This window comes from Leucoraja erinacea, chromosome 13, assembly GCF_028641065.1.
Source record: "Leucoraja erinacea ecotype New England chromosome 13, Leri_hhj_1, whole genome shotgun sequence".
Classification (NCBI taxonomy): Eukaryota; Metazoa; Chordata; class Chondrichthyes; order Rajiformes; family Rajidae; genus Leucoraja; species Leucoraja erinaceus.
In genome coordinates, this window is record NC_073389.1 from 51600894 (window position 1) to 51625130 (window position 24237).

Consider the following 24237-nt stretch of genomic DNA (forward strand, 5'->3'; position numbering starts at 1 on the left):
CCGTCTTTGTGGAGTGTGGGAGGAAACCGGAGCACCTGGAAGAAAACCCCACCGGGAGAATGCGCAAACTCCGTACAGACAGTGCCCGCAGTCGGGATCGAACCCGGGAATGTGGCGCTGTAAGGCAGCAACACTACCCACTGCCCTAGACTGAAGTCAGGTAAACCATATTACCCGAATGCTAGGTGGACAAAAATGCTGGAGAAACTCAGCGGGTGAGGCAGCATCTACGGAGCGAAGGAAATAGGCAACGTTTCGGGTCAAGACCTTTCTTCAGACTGATGTGAGGGGGGGGGGGGGGAAGAAGAAAGGAAGAGGTGGAGCCAGTGGGTTGAGGGAGAGCTGAGAAGGGGAGAATATGTCCTAGTTTGTCATCGGCCGCCTGCACTCAAGGGAACTCAATGGGACCGCTTTATTCCTTATTTTTAAGCAAGTCTGCTGCGAATCAAATATCACGCAGTAACTGTGGCTGCGAAACACACCAGCTCTGAGGAATTCGTAAGTAATCTCTTTCGGAGGCATGTTGCTTTTTCTCTCGAACTAGATGTGTTTCGCTTGGCAGAATTCTAAATGTTAGGTTTCCTGGTGGGAAATCCAAGAGCAGACAGGTCACCAAGTAATAATTTAGCTGGAGTGCACAGTGGACTTTGAATAAAATGCTCCAGTTGTTATTTTTGCCTGTTATTCCAGTACGGAGGAGGTTTCTACAAGTCAGTGTCCCAATCTCTCTCTCTGACAATGTTCTGAACCTCCTACATACTCGTAACCTGAGACACATTGGGCACACCTTCAAACCAATGGTTCAGTTTAGAGATAACAGAGCGGAAACAGGCCCTTCTGCCCACCGGGTCCGCTCCGACCAGCGATCCCCGCACATTAACACCATCCTACACCCACGAGGGACAATTTTTACATTTACCAAGCCAATTAACCTACAAACCTGTACGCCTTTGGAGTGAGGGGGGAAACCGAAGATCTCGGAGAAATCCCACGCAGGTCACGGGGAGAACGTGCAAACTCCGTACAGACAGCACCCGTAGTCGGGATTGAACGCGGGTCTCTGGCTCTGTACTCGGTGGGTCGAAAGGGCCAGTTCCCGCCCCGTGCCTCGAAAACTCTAACAGCCATAGTTCAGTGCGTGGGTGAGTTGTCGGCCGATCTCAGCAAAGAGGTCCTTCTGCAGTTGTACAGGGTCCTGGTAAGACCACACCTGGAGTATTGTGTGAAGTTTGAGGAAGGACATTCTTGCTATTGAGGGAGTGCAGCGTAGGTTCTCGAGGATAATTGCTGGGATGGCGGGACTGTCATATGTGGAGCGGCTGGGCTTGTACACTCTGGAATTTAGAAGGATGAGAGGGTATCTCATTGAACCATATGAGATTATTAAGGATTTGGACACGCTAGAGGCAGGAAACATGTTCCCGATGTTGGGGCAGCCCAGAACCAGGGGCCACAGTTTAAGAATAAGGTGTAAGCCATTTAAACACTTTTTCACACAGAGAGTTGTGAGTCTGTGGAATTCTCTGCCTCAGAGGGCGGTGGAGGCCGGTTCTCTGGATACTTTCAAGAGAGAGCTAGATAGGGCTCTTAAAGATAGCGGAATCAGGGGATATGGGGAGAAGGCAGGAACGGGGTACTGATTGGGGATGATCAGCCATGATCACATTGAATGGCGGTGCTGGCTCGAAGGGCCGAATGGCCTACTCCTGCACCCAGTGGCGGACTGGGTCTAAAATTACTGGTTGCCAGGAGACAAAGGGGGCCCACTTCATCAGGGCCCCACTTGGTATAGGGGGCCCACTTCATCAGGGTCCCACTTGGTATAGGGGGGCCCACTTCATCAGGGGCCCACTTGGTATAGGGGGCCCACTTCATCAGGGGCCCACTTGGTATAGGGGGCCCACTTCATCAGGGTCCCACTTGGTATAGGCTGCTCCAGGGGAGATTCAGCCCTGGAGATAGTTAGCAGGCCAGGCGAGGTTGTTCCAGCACTCGTGGACACGGCTTTGCAATCAACGGCTTGACGGGGAAATTGATGTTTCTGTCCTAATAACACGCCGCCGGTAAAGAATGAGAAAAGAAGTGTAATGAAATCATAATGAAATCACTGACATCAATTCTGCTGAAGGTCATCCCAGAGTACAAATGGAGAAGTAATTTTTAAAGTGCCTCATTTCAAGTCCATTCCGCACACTCCTTGCGATATTATTTCCACACTCTATAAATCCTCTCCCTCTGTTTTACAAGTATGTCCTAGCTCAATCATAAAGCTCCTTATTTAAAGAGCTCCACAGCGTCTAGAGGGATGCCGATCACAGAGGGGAGGAGGAATGGGTTAGCGTACGCTGAGCGCTTTAGTTTAGACAATAGACAATAGGTGCAGGAGTAGGCCATTCGGCCCTTCGAGCCAGCACCGCCATTCAATGTGATCACGGCTGATCATCCCCATTCAGTACCCTGTTCCTGCCTTCTCCCCATATCCCCTGGCTCCGCTATTTTTAAGAGCCCTATCTAGCTCTCTCTTGAAAGTATCCAGAGAACCTGCCTCCACCGCCCTCTGAGGCAGAGAATTCCACAGACTCACCATTCTCTGTAAGAAAAAGTTCTAAATGGCTTACTCCTTATTCTTAAACTGTGGCCCCTGGTTCTGGACTCCCCCAACATCGGGAACATGTTTCCTGCCTCTAGCAGTGTCCAAGCCCTTAACAATCTTATATGTTTCCATGAGATCTCCTCTCATCCTTCTAAACTCCAGAGTGTACAAGCCCAGCCGCTCCATTCTCTCAGCATATGAAAGTCCCGCCATCCCGGGAATTAACCTTGTAAACCTACGCTGCACTCCCTCAATAGCAAGAATGTCCTTCCTCAAAATAGGGGACCAAAACTGCACACAATACTCCAAGTGTGGTCTCACTAGGGCTCTGTACAACTGCAGAAGGACCTTTAGTTTAGTTTAGAGATACAGCGCGGAAACAGGCCCTTCGGCCCATCGAGTTGGCGCCGACCAGCGACCATCCCGCACTGGGCCTGTACTCGCTGGAGTTTAGAAGGTTGAGGGGGGACCTCATTGAAACTCACAGAATAATGAAAGGCAGTGGATGTGGAAAGGATGTTTCCACTGGTGGGAGAGTCTAGGACCAGAGGTCACAGCCTCAGAATTAAAGGGCGCTCCTTTAGAAAGGAGGTGAGGAGGAACTTCTTTAGTCAGAGGGTAGTTAATCAGTGGGCTTGTATACTCTGGAATTTAGAAGGAACTCATTGCCACAGAGGGCTGTGGAGGCCAAGTCAGTGGATATTTTTAAGGCAGAGATAGACAAATTCTTGATTAGAACGGGTGCCGAGGGTTATGGGGAGATGGCAGGAAAATGGGAAGAGGAGGCAGAGATCAACCATGATTGAATGGTGGAGTAGACTCGATGGGCCGAAAGGCCTTATTCTACTCCTTGTGAACTTGTGGATGGCAGAGCAGAGAAACGGAAGGTGTTCCATTGGGATGGGGGAACGTTATACAAGGGTTTTAATGCAGCAATCCGGAATGAAAGATGTCAAGGCAATACTCCAAGGCAATATCGGATAAGTAAATGAAAGGGCGGCTTCAGCAACTCTAGAGAATCCCTGTTCTCCAGAGATGCTGCCTGACCCGCTGACCCGCTGACTCCAGCACTTAGTACCCCTTCATTGTAAACCAGCATCTGCAGTTCCTTTGTGACTGCAGAGGGTAGTATGTTACAGTCGGAGCAAGAATGCAGATAAATAAAAATTGCAAGATGCGCAACAAGGTGGATTGGAAGATCGGGGAATCATCATTAGTTTGTGTGGCGGCACGGTGGCGCAGCGGTAGTGCTGCCGCCTCACAGCGCCAGAGACCCGGGTTCGATCCTGGCTACGGGTGCTGTCTGTACGGAGTTCGTACGTTCTCCCCGTGACTGCGTGGGGCTTCCCCCGGGTGCTCCGATTTCCTCCCACACTCCAAAGACGTGCAGGCTTGTAAGTTAGCTGGCTTCTGTATAATTGTCCCTAGTGTGTGTAGGATGGGACTAGTGTACGGGGTGATCGCTGGTCGGCGCGGACTCGTTGGGCCGAAGGGCCTGTTTCAACGCGGTATGTCTCCATCGAACGTGTCCAAAGGCAGGCAGCTCGATTTGTTACAAGTACAGATAAGAGAGAAGCGTAGTGTTACCAAACTTCTGAATTCACTGGAGTGGAACCCTCTCCCAGACAGACGTAAAGCTCACCCTTTGACCTGTTTTTACACAATGTTCAATGGTCAGCTCGACATAGATGGCCAAACCAACACCAAACCCAAACCTATCAGGAGATGACCAGGGCATTTGATCCAATTTGAGATACCAGCTACCAAGACACATGTGTACAGCAATTCGTTCTTCCCCCGCACAATTAAAGCATGGAATAATCTCCACCGTGCCATAGTTACCCAACCAGATGCAACTAAATATACGGCAGCTCTTCTTCTCCAAGAACCCTTTTTTTGCTTAAGTCCACCCTCCGCCACCTCCAGTTTAAATTCCATTTGGAATATTTTGGACGACCAAGAAGAAGAAGAAAGAGAGTTCTACTCATGAGCCTCATTACAGCGGGAAGAAGCCGTTCTTGAATCTGGTGGTGCATGCTTTCAAGATGACGACCAACATCTGCGTATGTATCTGTATCTCTGATACAGATGACCGACATCATGGGCCGCGGAACCAGGGGGGCTGGGGGGGGCTGCAGCCCCTCCACTTTTTTGGCAAGACATGCTTCATAACCCGATATTATCCGGCCCCCAGGCAAATTTTTTCTCTTCTTCTGAGGACCTCCGACATCCAGAATCTCAGAACGAGCGCAAAGTGAGCGGGGGCGTCAAAACCGCGACCAGCCCCGGCGGAAACCGACTGCCCCCCCCCCCCCCCCCAAAAAAAAAACCCTCCCTCCCCTCCGCTCAACGGCCAGTCACAGCGCGGTTCACAGCCGGGATATGGGGCAGTGAACGAGGCGCTGGGATTAGCCGTCGAGCGGAAGGGAGGACGGGAAGAAGGTGGGCCCAGAGAGAGAGAGAGACGGCCCAGTGAGGGAGATAACCCCGAGACAACCCCGAGAGGGAGGGGGGGGGTGGGGGGGGGGAATGGGGGATATATCAACCATGATCACAATGAATGGCGGTGCTGGCTCGAAGGGCCAAGTGGCCTATTCCTGCACCTATTGTCCATTGTCTATTGATAAACTGTATCTAAACAAACCTTATTCTAGAAAATAGGACACAAAGTGCTGGAGTAACTCAGCGGGTCAGTCAACATCTCTGGGGAACATGGATAGGCGACGCTTCATGGACTCAGATATCTAATCAGATACTCTAGAATTTGAACATAGCCAGATATTTGAAACTCTAACTCTGTTTGTTCCCCCACGGATGCTGCCTGACCCGCAGGGTTTTTTTAACAGCGTGTTATGTCTTTGCTTGGAAAAAAATATACCTGGATTTTCTATTTCTTTTAAAAATCTTTTTATTAACTTTTTTTCCAAAAAACAAAACAAAACAACAAAAAATAAGAATAATGATAAACATAACAATGATATTGATACATAGGGATCAGGATTAAATTAATAACAGGTATAACCTAAATATGAGTCCAGTGTCAAAATACACATTGAATATAGACCTCCTGGTCTCTATGTAAATATAGTTAAACTAGACCAAGTGCAGACCCGTTGGGTCTGTTTCCCCAACGCGTGTTTTGGGGGGGGGGGGGGGGGGGGGGGGGGGGGGGGGGGCTGCGGCATCACACTCACACTAACCACCCCCCAAACACCCCCCCTAAACTAGAAAAAAAAAAGCAAAACAGAATCTGGGCTGCAAAGAATTTCAACAATTTAAGTCCCTGTTTGTTATCAAGTCCGTTCCACCGTATCAACGTAAAATAATTATTATAACGGTTGGAGATGACCTGGATTTTCTAAGGCCCACTTCAGAGGGTTTCCTGGTCGTTATTTCTGTCGGTTCACCGGGTTTTTGTTCCCTTGCAGCTGTCCCGTCGAGTCCGTACGGGCTGAGAGTCCTCGCCGCATCGCAGACGGTGGCGAGAATCGCCTTCACCAAGCCCGACTCGCACGGCGGCGTGCCCATCCACCATTACCGAGTGGAGGTGAAGCCGGCAGACACCGAGGACTGGAGGGCCGTCAACTCCAATGGGACCCAGAGTAAGTCGCCGCGGCTCCACGCCGCGCCACGCCGAGCTGGCCGTGTGGGTGAGGAGGGCAACGGCACAGTGCGTGTGAGGTACATGGTCTGGGCTGCGGGAGAGAGGGAGTGGGGAATCGCAAAAATAGAGAGAGAGAGAGAGCTGGAGAGGGAAAGCTGGAGAGGGAAATAGAGGGAGAGGGGGAGAGTGGAGATAGAGGGGGGATGAGAGAGGGAGAGTGAGAAAGAGGTGAGAGAGGGAGATAGAGAGAGGGTAGAGGGAAATAGATGGAGCGAGGGAGAGTGAAATAGAGTGAGAGAGGAAGCGAAATAGAGGGAGAGAAGGAGGAAATCAAAGGGCCGAATGGCCTACTCCTGCACCTATTGTCTATTGTCTACTGTCTATTGTCTATTCATCTCTAAAAAACACTCCCCTCATTAAATTCCATTTGCCAAGTTTTTGCCTATTCCCGCTCAAACCATCTACATTCCTTTGCAAAATCGCAATGTTCTCATTAAGATATCCTTATTTTTGCCAGCGGGACAGGCAGCATCTCTGGAGAGGAGGAATGGGCGACCATTCTTCTGAAGAAACAACCTGAAACCTCTCCCTCTCTTCCTTCTCTCCAGAAATGCTGCCGGTCCCGCTGAGTTACTCCAGCTTTTTGTGTCTATCTTCGGTTTAAACCAGCGTCTGCAGTTCTTTCCTACACATGCTTATTTTTGCATTGTGTTGGACGGAACTGCAGATGACTGAGGACAGACGCCACGTGCTGGAGTAACTCAGCGGGTCAGGCAGCATCTCTGGATAAAAAGGAATGGGTGGCCTTCTGGGTGTGAACCCTTCTTCAGACACTGCCCTTCCACAGCACTTTGTGTCTGTCTTCATATAGGTCAGTATCTGTATGACCTTCCTAAACACAACTGCTTCAGTAAGGTTGACTGAGAGGGAAATATTTTAGGCATCTTTTGGTTTGGAGATACAGCGTGCAGACAGGCCCTTCGGCCCACCGAGACTGTGCCGACCAGCGATCGCCCATTCACACTAGTTCTATGTTATCCTCCTTTCTGAGGCTAATTAACCTACAAGGCTGCGCGTCTTTGGGATGCGGGAGGAAACAGGAGGAAAGCCACGTGGTCACAGGGGGAACGTGCAAACTCTACACAACCAGCACCTGAGGTCAGGATTGAACCGGGGTCCCTGGCGCCGTAAGGCAGCAACAGCGCTATCGCCTGCTTAAATAACCTCCCTAGTAGCCAGTAAAACGAACAAAGTCAATGAAGTTGCTCTGGCTCTGACTTCGCACAGGTTCCGAGTCCGTGTTCAAACACGGTGGCGCAGCGGTAGATTTGTTGCCTCACAGCACTGTGGGACGACAGATGGCACAACGGGCTAAGTGTTCCGCTGGCGACCGGAAGGTAGCCGGTTCGAATCCCGCTTGGAGTGCATACTGTCGTTGTGTCCTTGGGGCAAGACACTTCACCCACCTTTGCCTGTGTGTAAATGTAATGTAATTATGTGAAGCACTTTGGGGTCAATGCAAGTTGACTAAAAATGTGCTATATAAATAAGATAAAAAACAACAAAACAGCGTCATTGACCCGGGTTCGATCCTGACCGCGGTTGCTTGTCCGTACGGAGTCTGTACGTTCTCCCTGTGACCTGCGTGGGTTTTCTACGGGTGCTCCGGTTTCCTCCCGCACTCCAAAGACGCGCAGGTTTGTAGGCTAATTGGATTCGGTAAAAATCGCAATCTTCCCCTAGTGTGTGGGTAGACGGGTGGTCGCTGGTCGGCACGGACTCGGATGGCTGAAGGACCTGTTTCCATGCTGTATCTCTTTGAAAAGAACAAAAGGTCATTCAGTAGCTGTAAAATGAGAGGGGGAAGTTTCAAAGGAGATGTGTGGGGCAAGATTTTCACACAGAGTTCAAGTTCAAGTTCAAGTTACATTTATTGTCACATACAGTGAAATTTGAGTCACCGTACAGCCACACTAATAAAAAGAACACAACACACGATAGAATTTAACATGAACATCCCCACACAGCGGAACCAACGTTTCCCACTGTGAGGGAAGGCAATAAAGTTGTCTTGTTCACCCGTGGTCGGGGCTTTCGTGCCCTCCGCAGTCGCCTCTACGGTGGCCCGATGCTCAGGCCCTCTCGCTGGGTTGATCGGAGCACGGAAGAACACTCTCAGCGGCTTGATGTACAGCCAGATGACATCGGTTTAACTTGGCATTAAGTCCGGCACAGACATTGTGGGCCTAATGGCTTGTTCCTGTGCTGTACTCTATTCTGTGTTCGATGAGCTTGCAAAACCTCTCCACAGAACTGCTGCGATTTCTCCGTTAAAACTGAGCCTGGTGACTGACGTCTTTTCCCTTGATAACACTCCCTGGAATATTCTACCGCATTTACGGGCCAGTCCCACTTGGCGATTTTTTTCCAGGCGACTGCCGGCGACCGTCATAGTCGTAGCAGGTCGCCGAGAAACCGGCAGCAACCGATGTCACCCTGGCGACAACCTACGACAGCACCCACGTCAGGAGAAGTCAAGCTACGCCCATTGGCGTCAAACCCACTGTCGCCTAAAAATGGTTCAACATGTTGGAAATTTAGCGGCGACCAGAAAGACGCCAACGATGTTTTGCGCGACTGGGGAGACGACTCCCGGCGAACATGTGGCGACAAACTAGCCTAAAAAATCGCCCAAGTGGGACAGGTCCAGAAGGGATTATAAAGTTAACATTTGTTGCTGTTATTCCTACAGCTTTCCCTCATCTCAGTCTTAGGTACGGGACGGCGTATCAGGCTAGCGTTCCGTTTCCCTCTTTTATACTTTTATTCATAAAACAAAAACAAACACACAGAGTATGAACGCAATCAAAGGCTGCCTATATTGGCAGTTTACAAACAAACAGTCATCAGATCAATATATCACCAACTTTATCAATAATGCACGCGGCGACCACCAGCCTCTGGGTGTTTTTTACCGTGTTTTTTACCGTGTCAGCGAGCGCAGGAACCTAGCGTGCTTAATGTTATTATGCTCAGGCCAAAACGCTTTCACCCGCGGTACCACTGCTGTCATCACGGCTCACAGTGCTAACGGATTGCTTCGACAATGGCAGTCGCTTGTGACAGTGCGGCTGACATCAAGAGATGCCCCAGTGACTCCAGCAGCGGCGACAGTATATCACGTTCACTCATGCCTTCATCACTCAGCGGCTCTCCACGGACAAGGCAGAGAAACATCGCTCTCATCTGAAATACGCCCTCTTCTTAGTTTAGTTGAGAGATATGCCGCGGACCAGCGATCCCTGCACTCTAGCACTACCCCCACACCCCCCCCCCACACACACACACACACACACACACACACACACACACACACACACACACACACACACACACACCCACACACACACACACAAGCAGATTAGTCTACAGACCTGGGAGGAAACCGGAGTGCCCAGAGAAAACCCACGCAGGTCACGGGGTGAACGCATACAAACTCCGTACAGACAGCGCCCGTAGCCGGGATCGAACCCGGGTCTCTGGCAGTGTAAGCGCTGTAAGGCAGCAACTCTACCGCTGTGCCACCCGGTTTTAGTTTGGTTTAGTTCAGAGGTACAGCGTGGAAACATACCCATCGGAGTGGAATTGATATTAGTGAGTACACAGAGTATTTTACCGGGGGGGGGGGGGAATCCTAAAGCATACGATCAGAATCATGGGCCTGTCCCACTTAGGCGACTCTTTAGACGACTGCCAGGGACTAGTTTTAATGGAATTCACCTACGACACCTGGCGACAACCTACGACATCACCTCCGACAACCTACGCCAACAGCTACAGCAACCTACGACAACCTACGACAGCAACTTTTGTGGCAGTCGCCTGTAGTCGCCCAAAAAATCGCCTAAGTGGGACAGGCTCATTAATCTCAGGAACCTGAGGACCTAGGTTTAAGGTGCGGGGGAGAAAGATTTAATAGGAACCCGAAGGGTAACTTCTTCGCACAAAGGATGGTGTGTGTGTATCGAACAAGCTTCCAGGGGAGGTAGTTGAGGCAGGGACTATCCCAACGTTTAAGAAACATTTAGGCAGGTATAAAGGATAGGACAATAGGGATCTGGGCCAAATGCGGGCAGGCGGGGGGCCCAGTGTAGATGGGACATGTTGGCCGGTGTGGGCAAGTTAGGACTGTTTCCGCTGTATCATTCTGTGAGATTGAACGCAGTGTTTGGTTTAAAAAAAAAGCCTGCAATTGTTGTGAAGTGACCCACAGGATGGTGGAAAAGCAACATAAACAACAACTTTTGTACAATGGGGTGCAAAATATTCCCACACGGCTCCACGTGTCAGCATAATATTGGACTCAGCACTCCAATATCACGGCAACATGAATGTCAATGTAGATTGCAGCATGAGGTGGCACGGTGGCGCAGCGGCAGAGTTGCTGCCTCACAGCGCCAGAGATTCAGGTTCGATCCCGACGACGGGTGCTGTCCGTGCGGAGTCTGTGCGTTCTCCCCGTGACCCGCGTGGTTTTTCTCCCGGTGCTGCGGTTTCCTCCACCACATCCAGAGATGTGCGGGTTTGCTGGGCAATAGACAATAGACAATAGGTGCAGGAGTAGGCCATTCGGCCCTTCGAGCCAGCAGCGCCATTCAATGTGACCATGGCTGATCATCCACAATCAGTACCCATATCCCCTGACTCCGCTATCTTTAAGAGCCCTATCTAGCTCTCTCGTGAAAGCATCCAAAGAACCGGCCTCCACCGCCCTCTGAGGAAGAGAATTCCACAGACCAATTCAGTCGACCCCCTGTGGATTGCCCCTCGCGTGTAGGGAGTGGGATGAGAGAGTGGGACAACATAGAACTAGTGCGAATAGGTGATAGGTGGGAGGCGTGGACTCGGTAGGCCGAAGGGCCTGTTTCCATGCTGTGCCTCCAGACTAAAGTGAAAAGCCTCGCCGCGGAAAGAGTGAACCGCCGATGCTGGTTTACGCAAAAAGATTCAAAGCGCAGGTTTGTTGGTTCATTGGCTGCTGTGTGAAACGTGTGTAAACTCTGGGTCGGATAGTGCTAGGGTGCGGGGTGATCGCTGTTTCGCTAAAGATAACAACTCTACCGCTGCACCACCGTGCCCCCCCCCCCTTCAACATCCCCAAATCCAAGGTCACCCACCCTCTTTGCTTGTTTGCATCTTGCTGTCTATGGGAGCTTGCTGTGTAGATAATGACCTTGCAAAGTTCCTTGGCCGTTTCGAACCTTTCGACTGTGAAAGGTTGGATCTAAATGCAAATTCTTTCCTTGCATCAGCAAGCCAAACACTTTCAATTTGGAATATGATATTTTCTTCACTCTCTATCTCTCTCTTTGTTTTTCACTTTCCCCGTAACTGGTTTCCAATTAATAGCATCGGGGCTGCCCAGCGGGGGGGGGGGGGGGGGGGGGGGGGAAGGGGAGGTCGTAGCCATTTGGGGAAGTGGTCAGTCTTGGTATCTTTTCCCAGCTCGCTGGCATCAGTGGGAACGATGGCCGGGCTGGGGCGGGGGGGGCTTGCCTCCGAGCAGTGTTTAACGTGGGCCAGTGGGTGGCTGAGTAACAGTGCAATAAAGGCCGCTGTTTACAATCTGTGCCCTGGTCGTTTCCATTAGTGGCATCATAAGCCCACTCTGTGCTCGCTGTGGGAAGCACTTTGTAATGATGGCGCTGGTGCAGGATAATTAGAGTATCTGTGTCCCGCTGCTCGCAGGGAAACACAGCAGCCTCTTGTATTTTTTTAAACTTTTTAGGAATGCAGCGCGGAAACAGGACCTTTCCTGGTTTGTTTGCTGTATTTTTTCCTTTTTTCCATCCGCCCACAATATTTAATATGTAAAATAATATGTGATTCTGTTCCATTCTGTTTGGTTGTTTGTTTGTTTGTCTTTTTGCACAAAGTCCGCGAGCATTGCACCAGGGCCGGATTTAGATGAAGAGAGGCCCCAGGCTATTCGACTTGTGAGGCCCCTCACAACCTACTATGAGAGGCCCCACCCAATCAGCCTATGAAGCCTATAGGTAAATCCGGCCCTGCCGAGGCCCCCCTAGATCTCGAGGCCCTAATCGTGAGCTTGTGAATCTTATACGTAAATCTGACACTTTTCATTTCACTGCACATCTCGTATGTGTACGTGACGAATAAACCTGACTTGACTTGACTTTCCGGCCCGCCGAGTCCGCTACGACCGGCGATCCCCGCACACTAACACACTTACTGACAACTTTTTCTTAACGTTTCACCCGCTCCAATTAAACCCCACAAAACCTGCACGTCCTTGAGATGCTGAGGATGCCCAAACTCTCCCCATAGCTCAGGCCCTCGTGTCCTGGCAACATCATCGTAAATCTTCTCCGGCTTGACAACATCAATGGCCCAGATGTTGTGGCATTTACTGAGCTGCTGGTGCTGACTCAGTCGGGGAGTGAGTGTTCTGTCCCACAACTAACTTGTCTGTTGTAAACGCTGCGAATGGTCTGTGGTGTCAGGAGGTGAGTCATTCTCCACAGGGGACCAGGCCGTGGTAGGTCATTAAGGCCGTAAAATGATAGGAGCAGAATTAGGCCATTCGGCCCATCAGGTCTACGCCGCCATTCAACTGTGGCTGATCTATCTCTCCCTCCCAACCCCATTCTTCTGCCTTCCCCCCACAACCTCTGACACCCGTACTAATCAAGAATTTATCTATGGTAGACAAAAGTGCTGGTGCAGCAGCATCTATGGAGCGAAGGAAATAGGCAACATTTCGGGCCGAAACCCTTCTTCAGACTTTGGCCCGAAACGTTGCCTATTTCTTTCGCTCCACAGATGCTGCTGCACCCGCTGAGTTTCTCCAGCATTTTTGTCTACCTTCGATTTTCCAGCATCTGCAGTTCCTTCTTAAACACAAGAATCTATTTATCTCTGCCTTAAAAATATCCACTGACTTGGCCTTCCCAGCTATCTCCAGAGGACACCAATGGATTTAAAATGGATTAAGAACATCATTGACGGGCGACGATTGTGGAAAAGGGGTGGATAGGTGACTGGTGGGGTTAGACAATAGACAATAGACAATAGGTGCAGGAGTTGGCCATTCGACCCTTCGAGCCAGCACCACCATTCGATGTGATCACGGCTGATCATCCCCAATCAGTACCCCGTTCCTGCCTTCTCCCCATATCCCCTGACTCCGCCATCTTTCAGAGCCCTATCAATAGGAAGTGTGAGCATAGATTTGTATGCAGTCAATTGTAAGACCTGACTGAATGTCAAACTGACAGACTGCACTGCAATTGTCAGCGGCGTGTGAATAATTAAAGTCTGTTCTCCAACTGCTTGTGAGTTGAGTGCGTCTCTGGGCCACTCCACCACTTCTCAAGCCTTTCTGTTCCTCCACCGCCTTTTCCTGTTGCCACGGATAATGAGATGGCCTGGGCTCAGTGTAATTAGACTTCCCACCAAACTCAATCCATCACTCGTGACACCGGTTCCGCTTGCTCCCCGCTGCGCACAGCTTCATTTTTATCCAAGGTAGACACAAAAGGCTGGAGTAACTCAGCGGGACAGGCAGCTTCTCCGGAGAGAAGAGATGGGTGACGTTTCGGGGTCGAGACCCTTCTAAAGACTGAGAGTCAGGGGATGGGGAGATTCATAGGCAAGGAAGTCTGAGGTGTGAAAATAGGACAACGGGGATGGAGATCAAGGAAAATGCCGTGGAGTCGGGGGGGGGGGGGGCAGGAGGAATGACAGAGGGGGGAGCAGCGAGAGAGGGTTTTGCCGAACTCCCGTCGCAGAGAGGAGGAGAACTTAGGCGAACCTTGAGGAGATTTCACAGTGGAGCGGACGTGTATGAATGAACTGCAGATGCTGGTTTTTTATCACGTCACCCTTTGGGTTCGGAGTGTGACAACTGGTAGCCAGGGTCACGGATGCCATGCCGATCAGCCGGTGGTCTATTGGCCTTGGAATCGGAGAGATGTGAGTTCAAGTCGCACTCCCGGATCCCGGGAATGACTAGGTTAACATATGATGAGCGTTTGTCGGCACTGGGCCTGCAGTCGCTGGAGTTTAGAAGAATGAGGGGAGGGGGGGGGGGGGAATCCTAATTGAAACGTACAGAATAGCAAAAGGCTCGGATAGAGTGGATGTGGAGAGGATGTTTCCACTGGTGGGAGAGTCTAGGACTAGAGGTCACAGCCTCAGAATTAAAGGACGTTCTTTTAGGAAGGAGATGAGGAGGAATTTATTTCGTCAGAGAAAGCATGTGAATGGGGTTATGATAAAAAGAGATAGATCAGCTGGCGGAGTAGACTTGATGGGCCGAATGGCCTAATTCTACTCTTATCACTTATGACCTTATGACTTTGGAAATCTGAGAGGGCGGCACGGTGGCGCAGAGGTAGACTTGTTGCCATATGGTGCCAGAGACCCTGGTTCGATCCTGACTACGGGTGCTGTCTGCATGGAGTTTGTACGTTCTCCCCGTGACCCACGTGGGTTTTCTCCGGGTGCTCCGGTTTCCTCCCGCACCACAAAGTCGTGCAAGTTCGTAGATGAATTGGCTTCGGTAAAATTGTAAATTGTCCCTAGTGTGTGTGTAGGGTGGTGTTAATGTGCAGGGATCGCTGGTCGGCGCGGACTCGGTGGGCCAAAGGGCCTGTTTCCGCGCTGTATCTCTCAACAAGTTTGGCAGGACATCGCACTGAGGGATTACTGCATTCTGCCTTTGCGATGCAATGATAATGAAGCAATGAAGCCCATCTGCTGATAAAATTGTTCGAGATTCCTTGGGAATATCTTTCAGGAAAAGCGGCAAACTTATCGCAAGTGGGCCCAGTGGACATGTGCACGGGCAAAGATTCCATCTGTCGCAGTGTTCGTAAGGTATAGGAGTAGAATTAGGCCATTCGGCCCATCAAGTCTACTCCCCCATTCAATCGTGGCTGATCGATCTCTCCCTCCCAACCCCATTCTCCTGCCTTCTCCCCATAACCTGCCTGGCACCTGTACCAATCAAGTGTTGCGTGGGATAGTCATAGACTCATAGAGTCGTACAGCACGGAAACAGGCCCTTCGGCCCAACTTGCCCCATGCAGACCAACATGTCCGAACTGCACGAGTCCCACCTGCCCGCATTTGGCCAATATCTTTTTAAACCTTTCCTATCATAGAAACATAGAAACATAGAAATTAGGTGCAGGAGTAGGCCATTTGGCCCTTCGAGCCTGCAACGCCATTCAATATGATCATGGCTGATCATCCAACTCAGTATCCCGTACCTATCCATGTACCTGTCCAAGAATCTGTGGAATTCTCTGCCACAGAAGGTAGTTGAGGCCACAGTTCATTGGCTATATTTAAGAGGGAGTTAGATGTGGCCCTTGTGGCTAAAGGGATCAGGGGGTATGGAGAGAAGGTAGGTACAGGAAACTGAGTTGGATGATCAGCCATGATCATATTGAATGGCGGTGCAGCCTCGAAGGACTGAATGGCCTATTCCTGCATCTATTTTCTATGTTTCTAGTATATTAAAAATGTCATTATAGTACCAGCCTCGACTAACAGATTCCAGATGCCATATTCAGGGATAGTTTCTTCCCAGTTGGTGTCAGGCAACTGAACCATCCTAGCACAACCAGAGAGTGGTCCTGAGCTACCATCTACCCTCGGTCTATCTTTAATTGGACGTTACAGGACTTTACCTTGCACTAAACATTATTCCCTTTATCGAGCATCTGTACACTGTACATCTGTACACAGCTCGATTGTAATCATGTATAGTCTTTCCGCTGACTGGTTAGCACGCAACAAAAAGCTTTTCACTGTACCTCGGTACACGTGACAATAAACTAAACCAAACTAAATCTAAACTACCTCCTCTGGCAGCACGTACCATATACCCACCATCCTCTGTGTGAAAAATAGTTGCCCCTCAACTTCCAACTAAATCTTTGCCCTCTCACCTTAAACCTATCTCCTCTGTCTTTCATTCCCCTACTCTGTGAATTCACACTATCTATACCCCCTCCTGATTTTATATCCCTCTATTAGATCACCCCTCATCCTCCCGCGCTCCAAGGAATAAGGCCCTAGCCTGACCAACCTCTCCCTATAGTCAGCATGGATAAGATACAGGCCCTTCGGCCCACCGGGTCCGCGACGACCAGCGATCCCCGCACATTAACCCTATCCTACACCCACCAGGGACAATTCTTACATTTACCAAGCCAGTTAATCTACAAACCCTGCACGTCTTTGGAGTGTGGGAGGAAACCGGTGATCTCGGAGAAATCCCGCGCAGGTCACGGGGAGAACGCGCACAAACACCGTACAGACGGCGCCCGTGTTCGGGATCGGACCGGCGCTGCATTTGCTGCGAGGCAGCGACTCTGCCGCTTCGCCACCGTGACGGGCATGTACCAGTACACAAGTTGGGCCGAAGGGCCTGTTTCCGTGCTCTATGACTCTGCGGCTCTCTTAGCCCCGTCCCACGGTACGAGTTCATTCCAAGAGCTCTTCCGAGTTAAAAAAAAATCAAACTCGTGGTAAGCACGGAGAATGAACGTAGCAGGTACGTCGGAGCTCGGGGACGTCTCTTAGCGCTAACGGCAGGTAAGCACGGGAAGACTCGTGAAGATTTTTCAACATGATGAAAAATGTCCACGAGAGCCCCGAGTACCGACGAGTGGCCATTACCGTAAATCTCCGAGTTCGAATCAGGGCAAACTCGGGAGAGCTCTTGGAATGAACTTGTACCGTGGGACAGGGGTTTAAAACTCCAGTGGTCATTGTCGATGTTCCTGTAGATCAGGTTTCTGTATGCTGCGTATCTCTTCCCTGGGACCATTTACGTTTCCCGCCAACCACTGCGGTACTCGGATCTTTCCATCGTTAAGATGGTTGTGCTGACAACCTCAGCCCGCATCAATCAGGCCAGTCCCAGCGGGAGAAGACGGATACCTTTGGATAGCTCCAGGAACAGATCGGCAAAGACGTTTTGTAAGCATCACCAATCAGTCTCAAGACCTTGCCCACAGTGAAAGTTGCACTCTATGCCCAATCCATCTTCACAGCTGGTAGCTCAGTGCCCACTTGCGCCACCCGTTGGGCAGCCGAGAGAAGGACGAGATGGTCATCCATCTCCTTCTGGAAGGTCCATCCGCCAGGAAAGGTTGTCGCAGCTCAGGATATTGAGGATAGAAACTGGGATGCGGCATTGACAGTTTCCAAGATGGCGTCCAACCTAGGCGACTGCATGCTGGCCTCAGAAACACATCTACAGTCACATATTACAATCGCTCCACACTTTTAAATCTCTACTGCTACAGCAAATTGGACTTTGCTGACTTCCCCGTACACTGAACATTATTCCCTTATCATGTATCTATACACTGTAAATGGCGCAGTTGTAATCATGTGTTGTCTTTCTGCTGACTGGTTAGAATGCAACAAAAGCTTTTCACTGTACCTCGGTACACGTGACAATAAACTCAACTTTTTTCACAGTTGTACAACATGTTCATCATAAGGCCAGAAGTGATAGGAGTAGAATTTGGCCATTCGGCCCATCAAGTCTACTCTGCCATTCAATCATGGCTGATCTTTCTCTCCCTCCTAACCCCATTCTCCTGCCTTCTCCCCATAACCTCTGACACCCGTACCAATCAAGAATCTATCTATCTCTGCCTTAAAAATATCCACTGACTTGGCCTCCACAGCCTTCTGTGGCAAAGAATCCCACAGATTCACCACCCCTCTGACTAAAGAAATTCCTCTTTGTCTCCTTCCTAAAAGAATGTCCTTGGATTCTGAGGCCATGATCTCTAGTCCCAGGCTCTCCCACTAATGGAAACATCCTCTCCCCATCCACTCTATCCGTAGTCGGGATCGAACCCGGTTCTCCGGCGCTGTAAAGCAGCAACTCTACCGCTGCGCCGCCGTGCCACTTGCCTGTATTCAGACACTTTGGAAATATCAGCTGTCTGAAGGGATAGGTTTAAGGAGCGAAAATCCGAGACTTCATCCTAGCTTTAGTTTTAGTTTTTCGTGTTAGTGATACAGCGCGGAAACAGGCCCTTCGGCCCACCGGTTCCTCACCGTCTAGCGATCCCCGCACACTAACGCGAGCCTACACACACTGGGGAGCGCAAGTACAGTATACCAAGAATGGTATACTCATTACACCAACTGTACCGTTGGTAGAGCTAAGTATACCAAGCGGTAGAGTTGATATACAAGGGAAACCAAGTATACAAACACGAGCCAATTAACCTGCACGCCTGTACGTCTTTGGAGTGCGGGAGGAAACCGAAGATCTCGGAGAAAACCCACGCGGTCACGGGGAGAACGTACAAACTCCAGACAGACAGCAGCTGCAGTCAGGATCGAACCAGGAACTCCGGCACTGCAAGCACTGTAAAGCAGCAACTCTACCGCTGGGCCACCGTGCCACCCTAGCAGTTGCAGGCAGCAGGAAGAAGGACAATGTTTCTCATCTTGGAACGATGGGCCAGATGTATTCATTCACCAGCCCAAGCATCCGCCTTGTTGAATCCTCTGGCAATTTTTCAGGCAAAATATCCTTGTGATATTGGGTCAGCATGTTCTATCTATTGATTTATTGATTCAGTCATTCACGTACAAACTTGAAACTAAACTTTATGTTGTAGGAAAGCTGTTGTCGAGCTGGAAAGGGCTCAGGGAAGATGTTTTACGAGGATGTTGCCAGGACTCGAGGGTGTGGGCTATAGTGAGAGGTTGAGTAGGCTGGGACTCTATTCCTTGGAGCGCAGGAGGATGAGGAGGTGATCTTATAGACGTGTGTAATATCATGGGAGGAATAGATTGGGTAGATGCACGGAGTCTCTTGCCCAGAGTAGGTGAATCGAGGACCAGAGGACATAGGTTTATGGTGAAGGGGAAAAGATTTGATAGGCATCTGAGGGGTAATTTTTTCATACAAAGGATGGTGGGTGTATGGAACAAGCTGCCAGAGGAAGTGGTCGAGGCAGGGACTATCCCAACGTTTTAGAAACAGTTGGACAGATACGTGGATAGGACAGGTTTGGAGGGATATCGGCCAAACGCAGGCAGGTGGGACTAGTGTAGATGGTGTGTGTTGGCCGGTGTGGGCAAGTAGAGCAGAAGGAAGGGACTGTTTGCACACTCTATGACTATAAACACTGGGATTGTTTTGGCCCAATATTCTTATCTACAGCCCTTGTCACACTTGGAGATCAGTTGATGGTCTCAGATTCAGATTCAGATTCAGATTCAATTTTAATTGTCATTGTCAGTGTACAGTATAGAGACAACGAAATGCATTTAGCATCTCCCTTGAAGAGCGACATAGCAAACGATTTGAATAAAAAAATAAATAATAAGTGTCCGGGGGGGGGGGGGGGGTGATTGGCAGTCACCGAGGTACGTTGTTTAGTAGAGTGACAGCGGCCGGAAAGAAGCTGTTCCTCGACCTGCTGGTTCGGCAACGGAGAGACCTGTAGCGCCTCCCGGATGGTAGGAGGGTAAACAGTCCATGGTTGGGGTGAGAGCAGTCCTTGGCGATGCTGAGCGCCCTCCGCAGACAGCGCTTGCTTTGGACAGACTCAATGGAGGGGAGCGTGGAACCGGTGATGCGTTGGGCAATTTTCACCACCCTCTGCAATGCCTTCCGGTCGGAGACAGAGCAGTTGCCATACCATACTGTGATGCTGTGATCTAAAATCAATCTCCCATTCCTGCTTTTTCCCCCATATCCATTGAGTCATTTAGCCCGAAGAGCTAGATGTAATGCCCCCGTCCCACTTAGGAAACCTGAACGGAAACCTCTGGAGACTTTGCGCCCCCACCCAAGGTTTCCGTGCGGTTCCCGGAGGTTGCAGGTGGTTGCCGGAGGTTGCAGGTAGTGGAAGCAGGTCGGGAGACTGACAAAAACCTCCGGGAACCTCCGGGAACCGCACAGAAACCTTGGGTGGGGGCACAAAGTCTCCAGAGGTTTCCGTTCAGGTTTCCTAAGTGGGACAGGGGCATAAGTCTCTCTTGAAAACATCCAGTAAATTGGCCTCCGCTGCCTTCTGTGGCAGAGAATTCCACAGGTTCACAACTCTCTGGGTGAAGAAGTTTTTCCTCATCTCAGTCCTAAGGCCTATCGCTTATTCATAAACTGTGACCCCTGGTTCTGGACTCCCCCAACATTTTCGGGAACATTTTTTCCTGCATCTAGCCTGTCCAATCCTTTAAGAATTTTACATGTGTCTATAAGATCCCCTCTCAACCTTGTACCTTGTATCTTCCGAGGAGTCCACCAGGGACTATATTGAAAGTTGGACAATTTTATACTGGACAATGTTTACATTTATCAAGCCAATTAAGGTACAAATTCTTCTAAATTCCAGTGAATACAAGCCCAGTCGACCCAGGTCAGTGGGTTAGACAGCATTAAAGTTCAGACTGAAGTCTGAAGAAGGGTCTTGACCTGAAACGTCAACTATTCCTTCTCTCCAGAGTTGCTGCCTGAATCACTGAGTTGCTTCAGCATTTGTGTCTGTCTTCAGTATAAACCAGCATCTGCAGTTCCTTCCTACACAACATCCTGGTAAACGCACCCTTTCCAAAGCCTCCACATCCTACCTGCAGTGGGGTGACCAGAACTACACACATAACTCAAATGCTGCCTCAGGTTTAGAGGGATATGGGCCAAATTCCTGCAGGTGGGACTAGGTGGGTCAAAATGCTGGAGTAACCCAGCATTAGTTCATAAGTAAAAAGTGATAGGAGCAGAAATAGACCATTCGGCCCATCAAGTCTATTCCGCCATTCAATCATGGCTGATCTATCTCTCCCTCCTAACCCCATTCTCTAGTCTTCTCCCCCAAACCCCTGACACTCGCACTAATCAAGAATGTATCTATCTCTGCCTTAAAAACATATGTTCATAAGTGGTAGAAGCAGATTTAGGCCATTCGGCCCATCAAATCTACTCTGTGTACTCAGCGGGTCAGGCAGCATCTCTGGAGAAAAGGAACAGGTGATGTTTTGGGTGGAGACCCATCCTCAGACCTGCTTTGTTGTGGATTGTCTACCTGCATTGTCGAGAAGAGCTCGACCACAAACGCCACCCATTCCTTCTCTCCAGTGCTGCTGCCTGTCCCGCTGAGTTCCTCCAGCTGTTTGTGTCTATCTTTGGCTATTCCATCCCCTGCTCACAGGCGCTGAATGGTCATAGACCAGCTGGGCGTTATATTAAAATCTCCCTGGACATGGGCCAAGTCAAAGTAAATGAACCTTTGAAAACACGGAATGAAATGTGGCCGCACATCTGCTCCGTTCTGTAGCTGAGAATCTCGTGGCATCTTGTTCACCATGTTTGTTTACACCTGCACTTGGTAGCCGGCCAAAGCAAGGCATAGAACCATCACAACATTGACTGCTACAACGGTTCAACAACGATGCAATACTTGTCACAAATGCAACTGCGCAGTGAAATCCTTTTTGCATCAATGACACATGCAGACGGTTTGGGCTCCGTTATTGAGTCCAAAGAATCCAAAGTCAAGTCAAGTCACTTTTATTTCTACAGCACAATAAAAAAACAACTCTCGTTGACCAAAGTGCTTTACATTGGTGGAGGTACTAACGTTATACAGCAGTGGTTCATAGATTAAGTACATACATAAATACATACATATAACCCTCCCTCAGAGGACATCAAGAAAGGCTTGAGAGTAGAGATGAGTTTTAAGTCTCGAATTAAAGTAGTCGATGGAGGGGGCAGTTCTGATGGGAAGGGGGATGCTGTTCCACAGTCTAGGAGTTGCAACTGCAACCGCAAAGGCGCGGTCGCCCCTGAGCTTATGCCTAGACCGCGGGATGTTCAGTAATCCCAAGTCGGAACCCCATAGATTCCAAAGTCCGGTCGGCCCGCGCGCTCGATGTGCTGGAGCAGTTTCCCGCCAACTGACGTCCCCCGCCTCGCACCTCGGCCATCTTTGTGACCCGGGGGCCCCTCCTGCAGCTGAGATGCACCTGCGTCAGATATTGTCTAAGGTTACACAAAAACGCTGGAGAAACTCAGCGGGTGCAGCAGCATCTATGGAGCGAAGGAAATAGGCAACGTTTCGGGCCGAAACCCTTCTTCAGATATTGTCTATGTTGGTTCCCCTGCATGGGGCATCGCAGGGAAACGCACTGCAGGAGAGTTGCTCGACGTCGATGCCTGAAGTCTACACTCTCCCCTGCTGTAATTGTTAGCAGTGGGTGTGTGAAACAGTGTGTGGTGTGTTGTGGAACAATGGTACGCAGAGTGTACACAGGAACAACAATGGGATAAGTGGTCTCGGTGGGATCTGCTCAGTATACATGTTAAATGGCCAACAAGACATTACAATGGGCATACGGTAATCCTAGAATAACAATGCGGGGCGGCACGGTGGCGCAGCGGTAGAGTTGCTGCCTCACAGCGCTTGCAGCACCTGAGACCCGGGTTCAATCCCGACTCCGAGTGCTGTCTATTTGGAGTTTGTACGTTCTCCCCGTGAGTTTTCTGCGAGATCTTCGGTTTTCCTCCCACACTCCAAAGACGTACAGGTTTGTTGGTCTTGGAGGGGAGGATGCTCCTCAAACTGCGGAGCATCCTGGACAATACAGCTCACCCCCTCCTTGACACTCTAGTCAACCTGAGGAGCACCTTCAGCAACAGACTGGTTCAAGTTCAAGTGAGTTTTTATTGTCATGTGTTCCTGTATAGGACAATGAAATTCTTGCTTTGCTTCAGCACACAGAACATAGTAGGCATTTACTACAAAACAGATCAGTGTGTCCATATACCATAATATAAATATATACACACATGAATAAATAACCTGATAAAGTGCAAATAACAGATAATTGGTTATTAATGATCAGAGTTTTGTCCGAGACAGGTTTAATAGCCCGATGGCTGTGGGGAAGTAGCTATTCCTGAACCTGGTTGTTGCAGTCTTTAGGCTCCTGTACCTTCTACCTGAAGGTAGGAGGGAGATGAGTGTGTGGCCAGGATGCTTTGATGATACTGCCAGCCTTTTTGAGGCAGCGATTGCGATAAATCCCCTCGATGGAAGGAAGGTCTGGGCAGTGATGATGGACTGGGCAGTGTTTACTACCTTTTGTAGTCCAACAAGTTGCAGCACAGAACGCCACAGGAGATCCTTCTTCCCTGTGGCTATCAAACTGTACAACTCTTCCCCCTTCTGTCGTGGGGTAGACTGAGCTTGACTCTCCCCCCCACCCCCCCCACCAATCTTTGCACGTCCCCAAGCCTTTCCACTCGTCACTTTTATTTCATGTTTCATGTATTCTACGTTGGCAGATTAATTTCCCTCCTGGGATAAATAAAGTTCTCTCGTATCGTAAAACAAAGAACACCACTGTGACTTGACAATTAAGTATCGTTCTTTTCACACAGATGCAAATGGAAGGCTTGGTTAACACTTCAAGCTGGGAGTAACTCAGCGGGACAGGCAGCATCTCTGGAGAGAAGGGGTGGGTGACGGTTCGGGTCGAGACCCTTCGAGGGTCTCGACCCGAAACGTCACCCATCCCTTCTCTCCAGAGTTGCTGCCTGTCCCGCTGAGTTACAGCCCTGTCCCACGGTACGAGTTCATCCCAAGAGCTCTCCAGAGTTTTTTAAAAAATCAAGCACGGAGAATGAACGTAGCGGGTACGTCGGAGCCCGGGGACGTCTCTTAGCGCTAACCGGCAGGTACTCGGGAAGACTCGCTAACGGCAGGTAAGCACGGGAAGGCTCGTGAAGATGTTTCAACGTGATGAAAAAATGTCCACGAGAGCCCCGAGTACCGACGAGCGGCCATTACCGTAAACCTCCGAGTTCGAATCAGGGCAAACTCGGGAGAGCTCTTGGAATGAACGCGTACCGTTTAACTCCCAGCTTTTTTGCGTCTAACGTTTGTTTTGGACCAGCATCTGCAGTTCCTTCTTACACGGGATAACGCCTCTCTCTTTTTTCTCCTCCCCTCTCCTGCTCGCA

At 49.9% G+C, this 24237-nt stretch overlaps 1 protein-coding gene across 1 annotated transcript in view; it reads left to right on the top strand.

Moving 5' to 3' along the window:
- Nucleotides 1-24237, top strand: part of LOC129702496 (neural cell adhesion molecule 2-like) — a gene marked incomplete at its 5' end in the record, with an annotated part of 163425 nt that overhangs the window by 72687 nt on the left and 66501 nt on the right. Inside the window, one exon of the mRNA XM_055644223.1 lies at nucleotides 6022-6195. Within this exon, the coding sequence (XP_055500198.1) occupies nucleotides 6022-6195 (174 nt within the window). The remainder of the gene's footprint in view (nucleotides 1-6021; nucleotides 6196-24237) is intronic.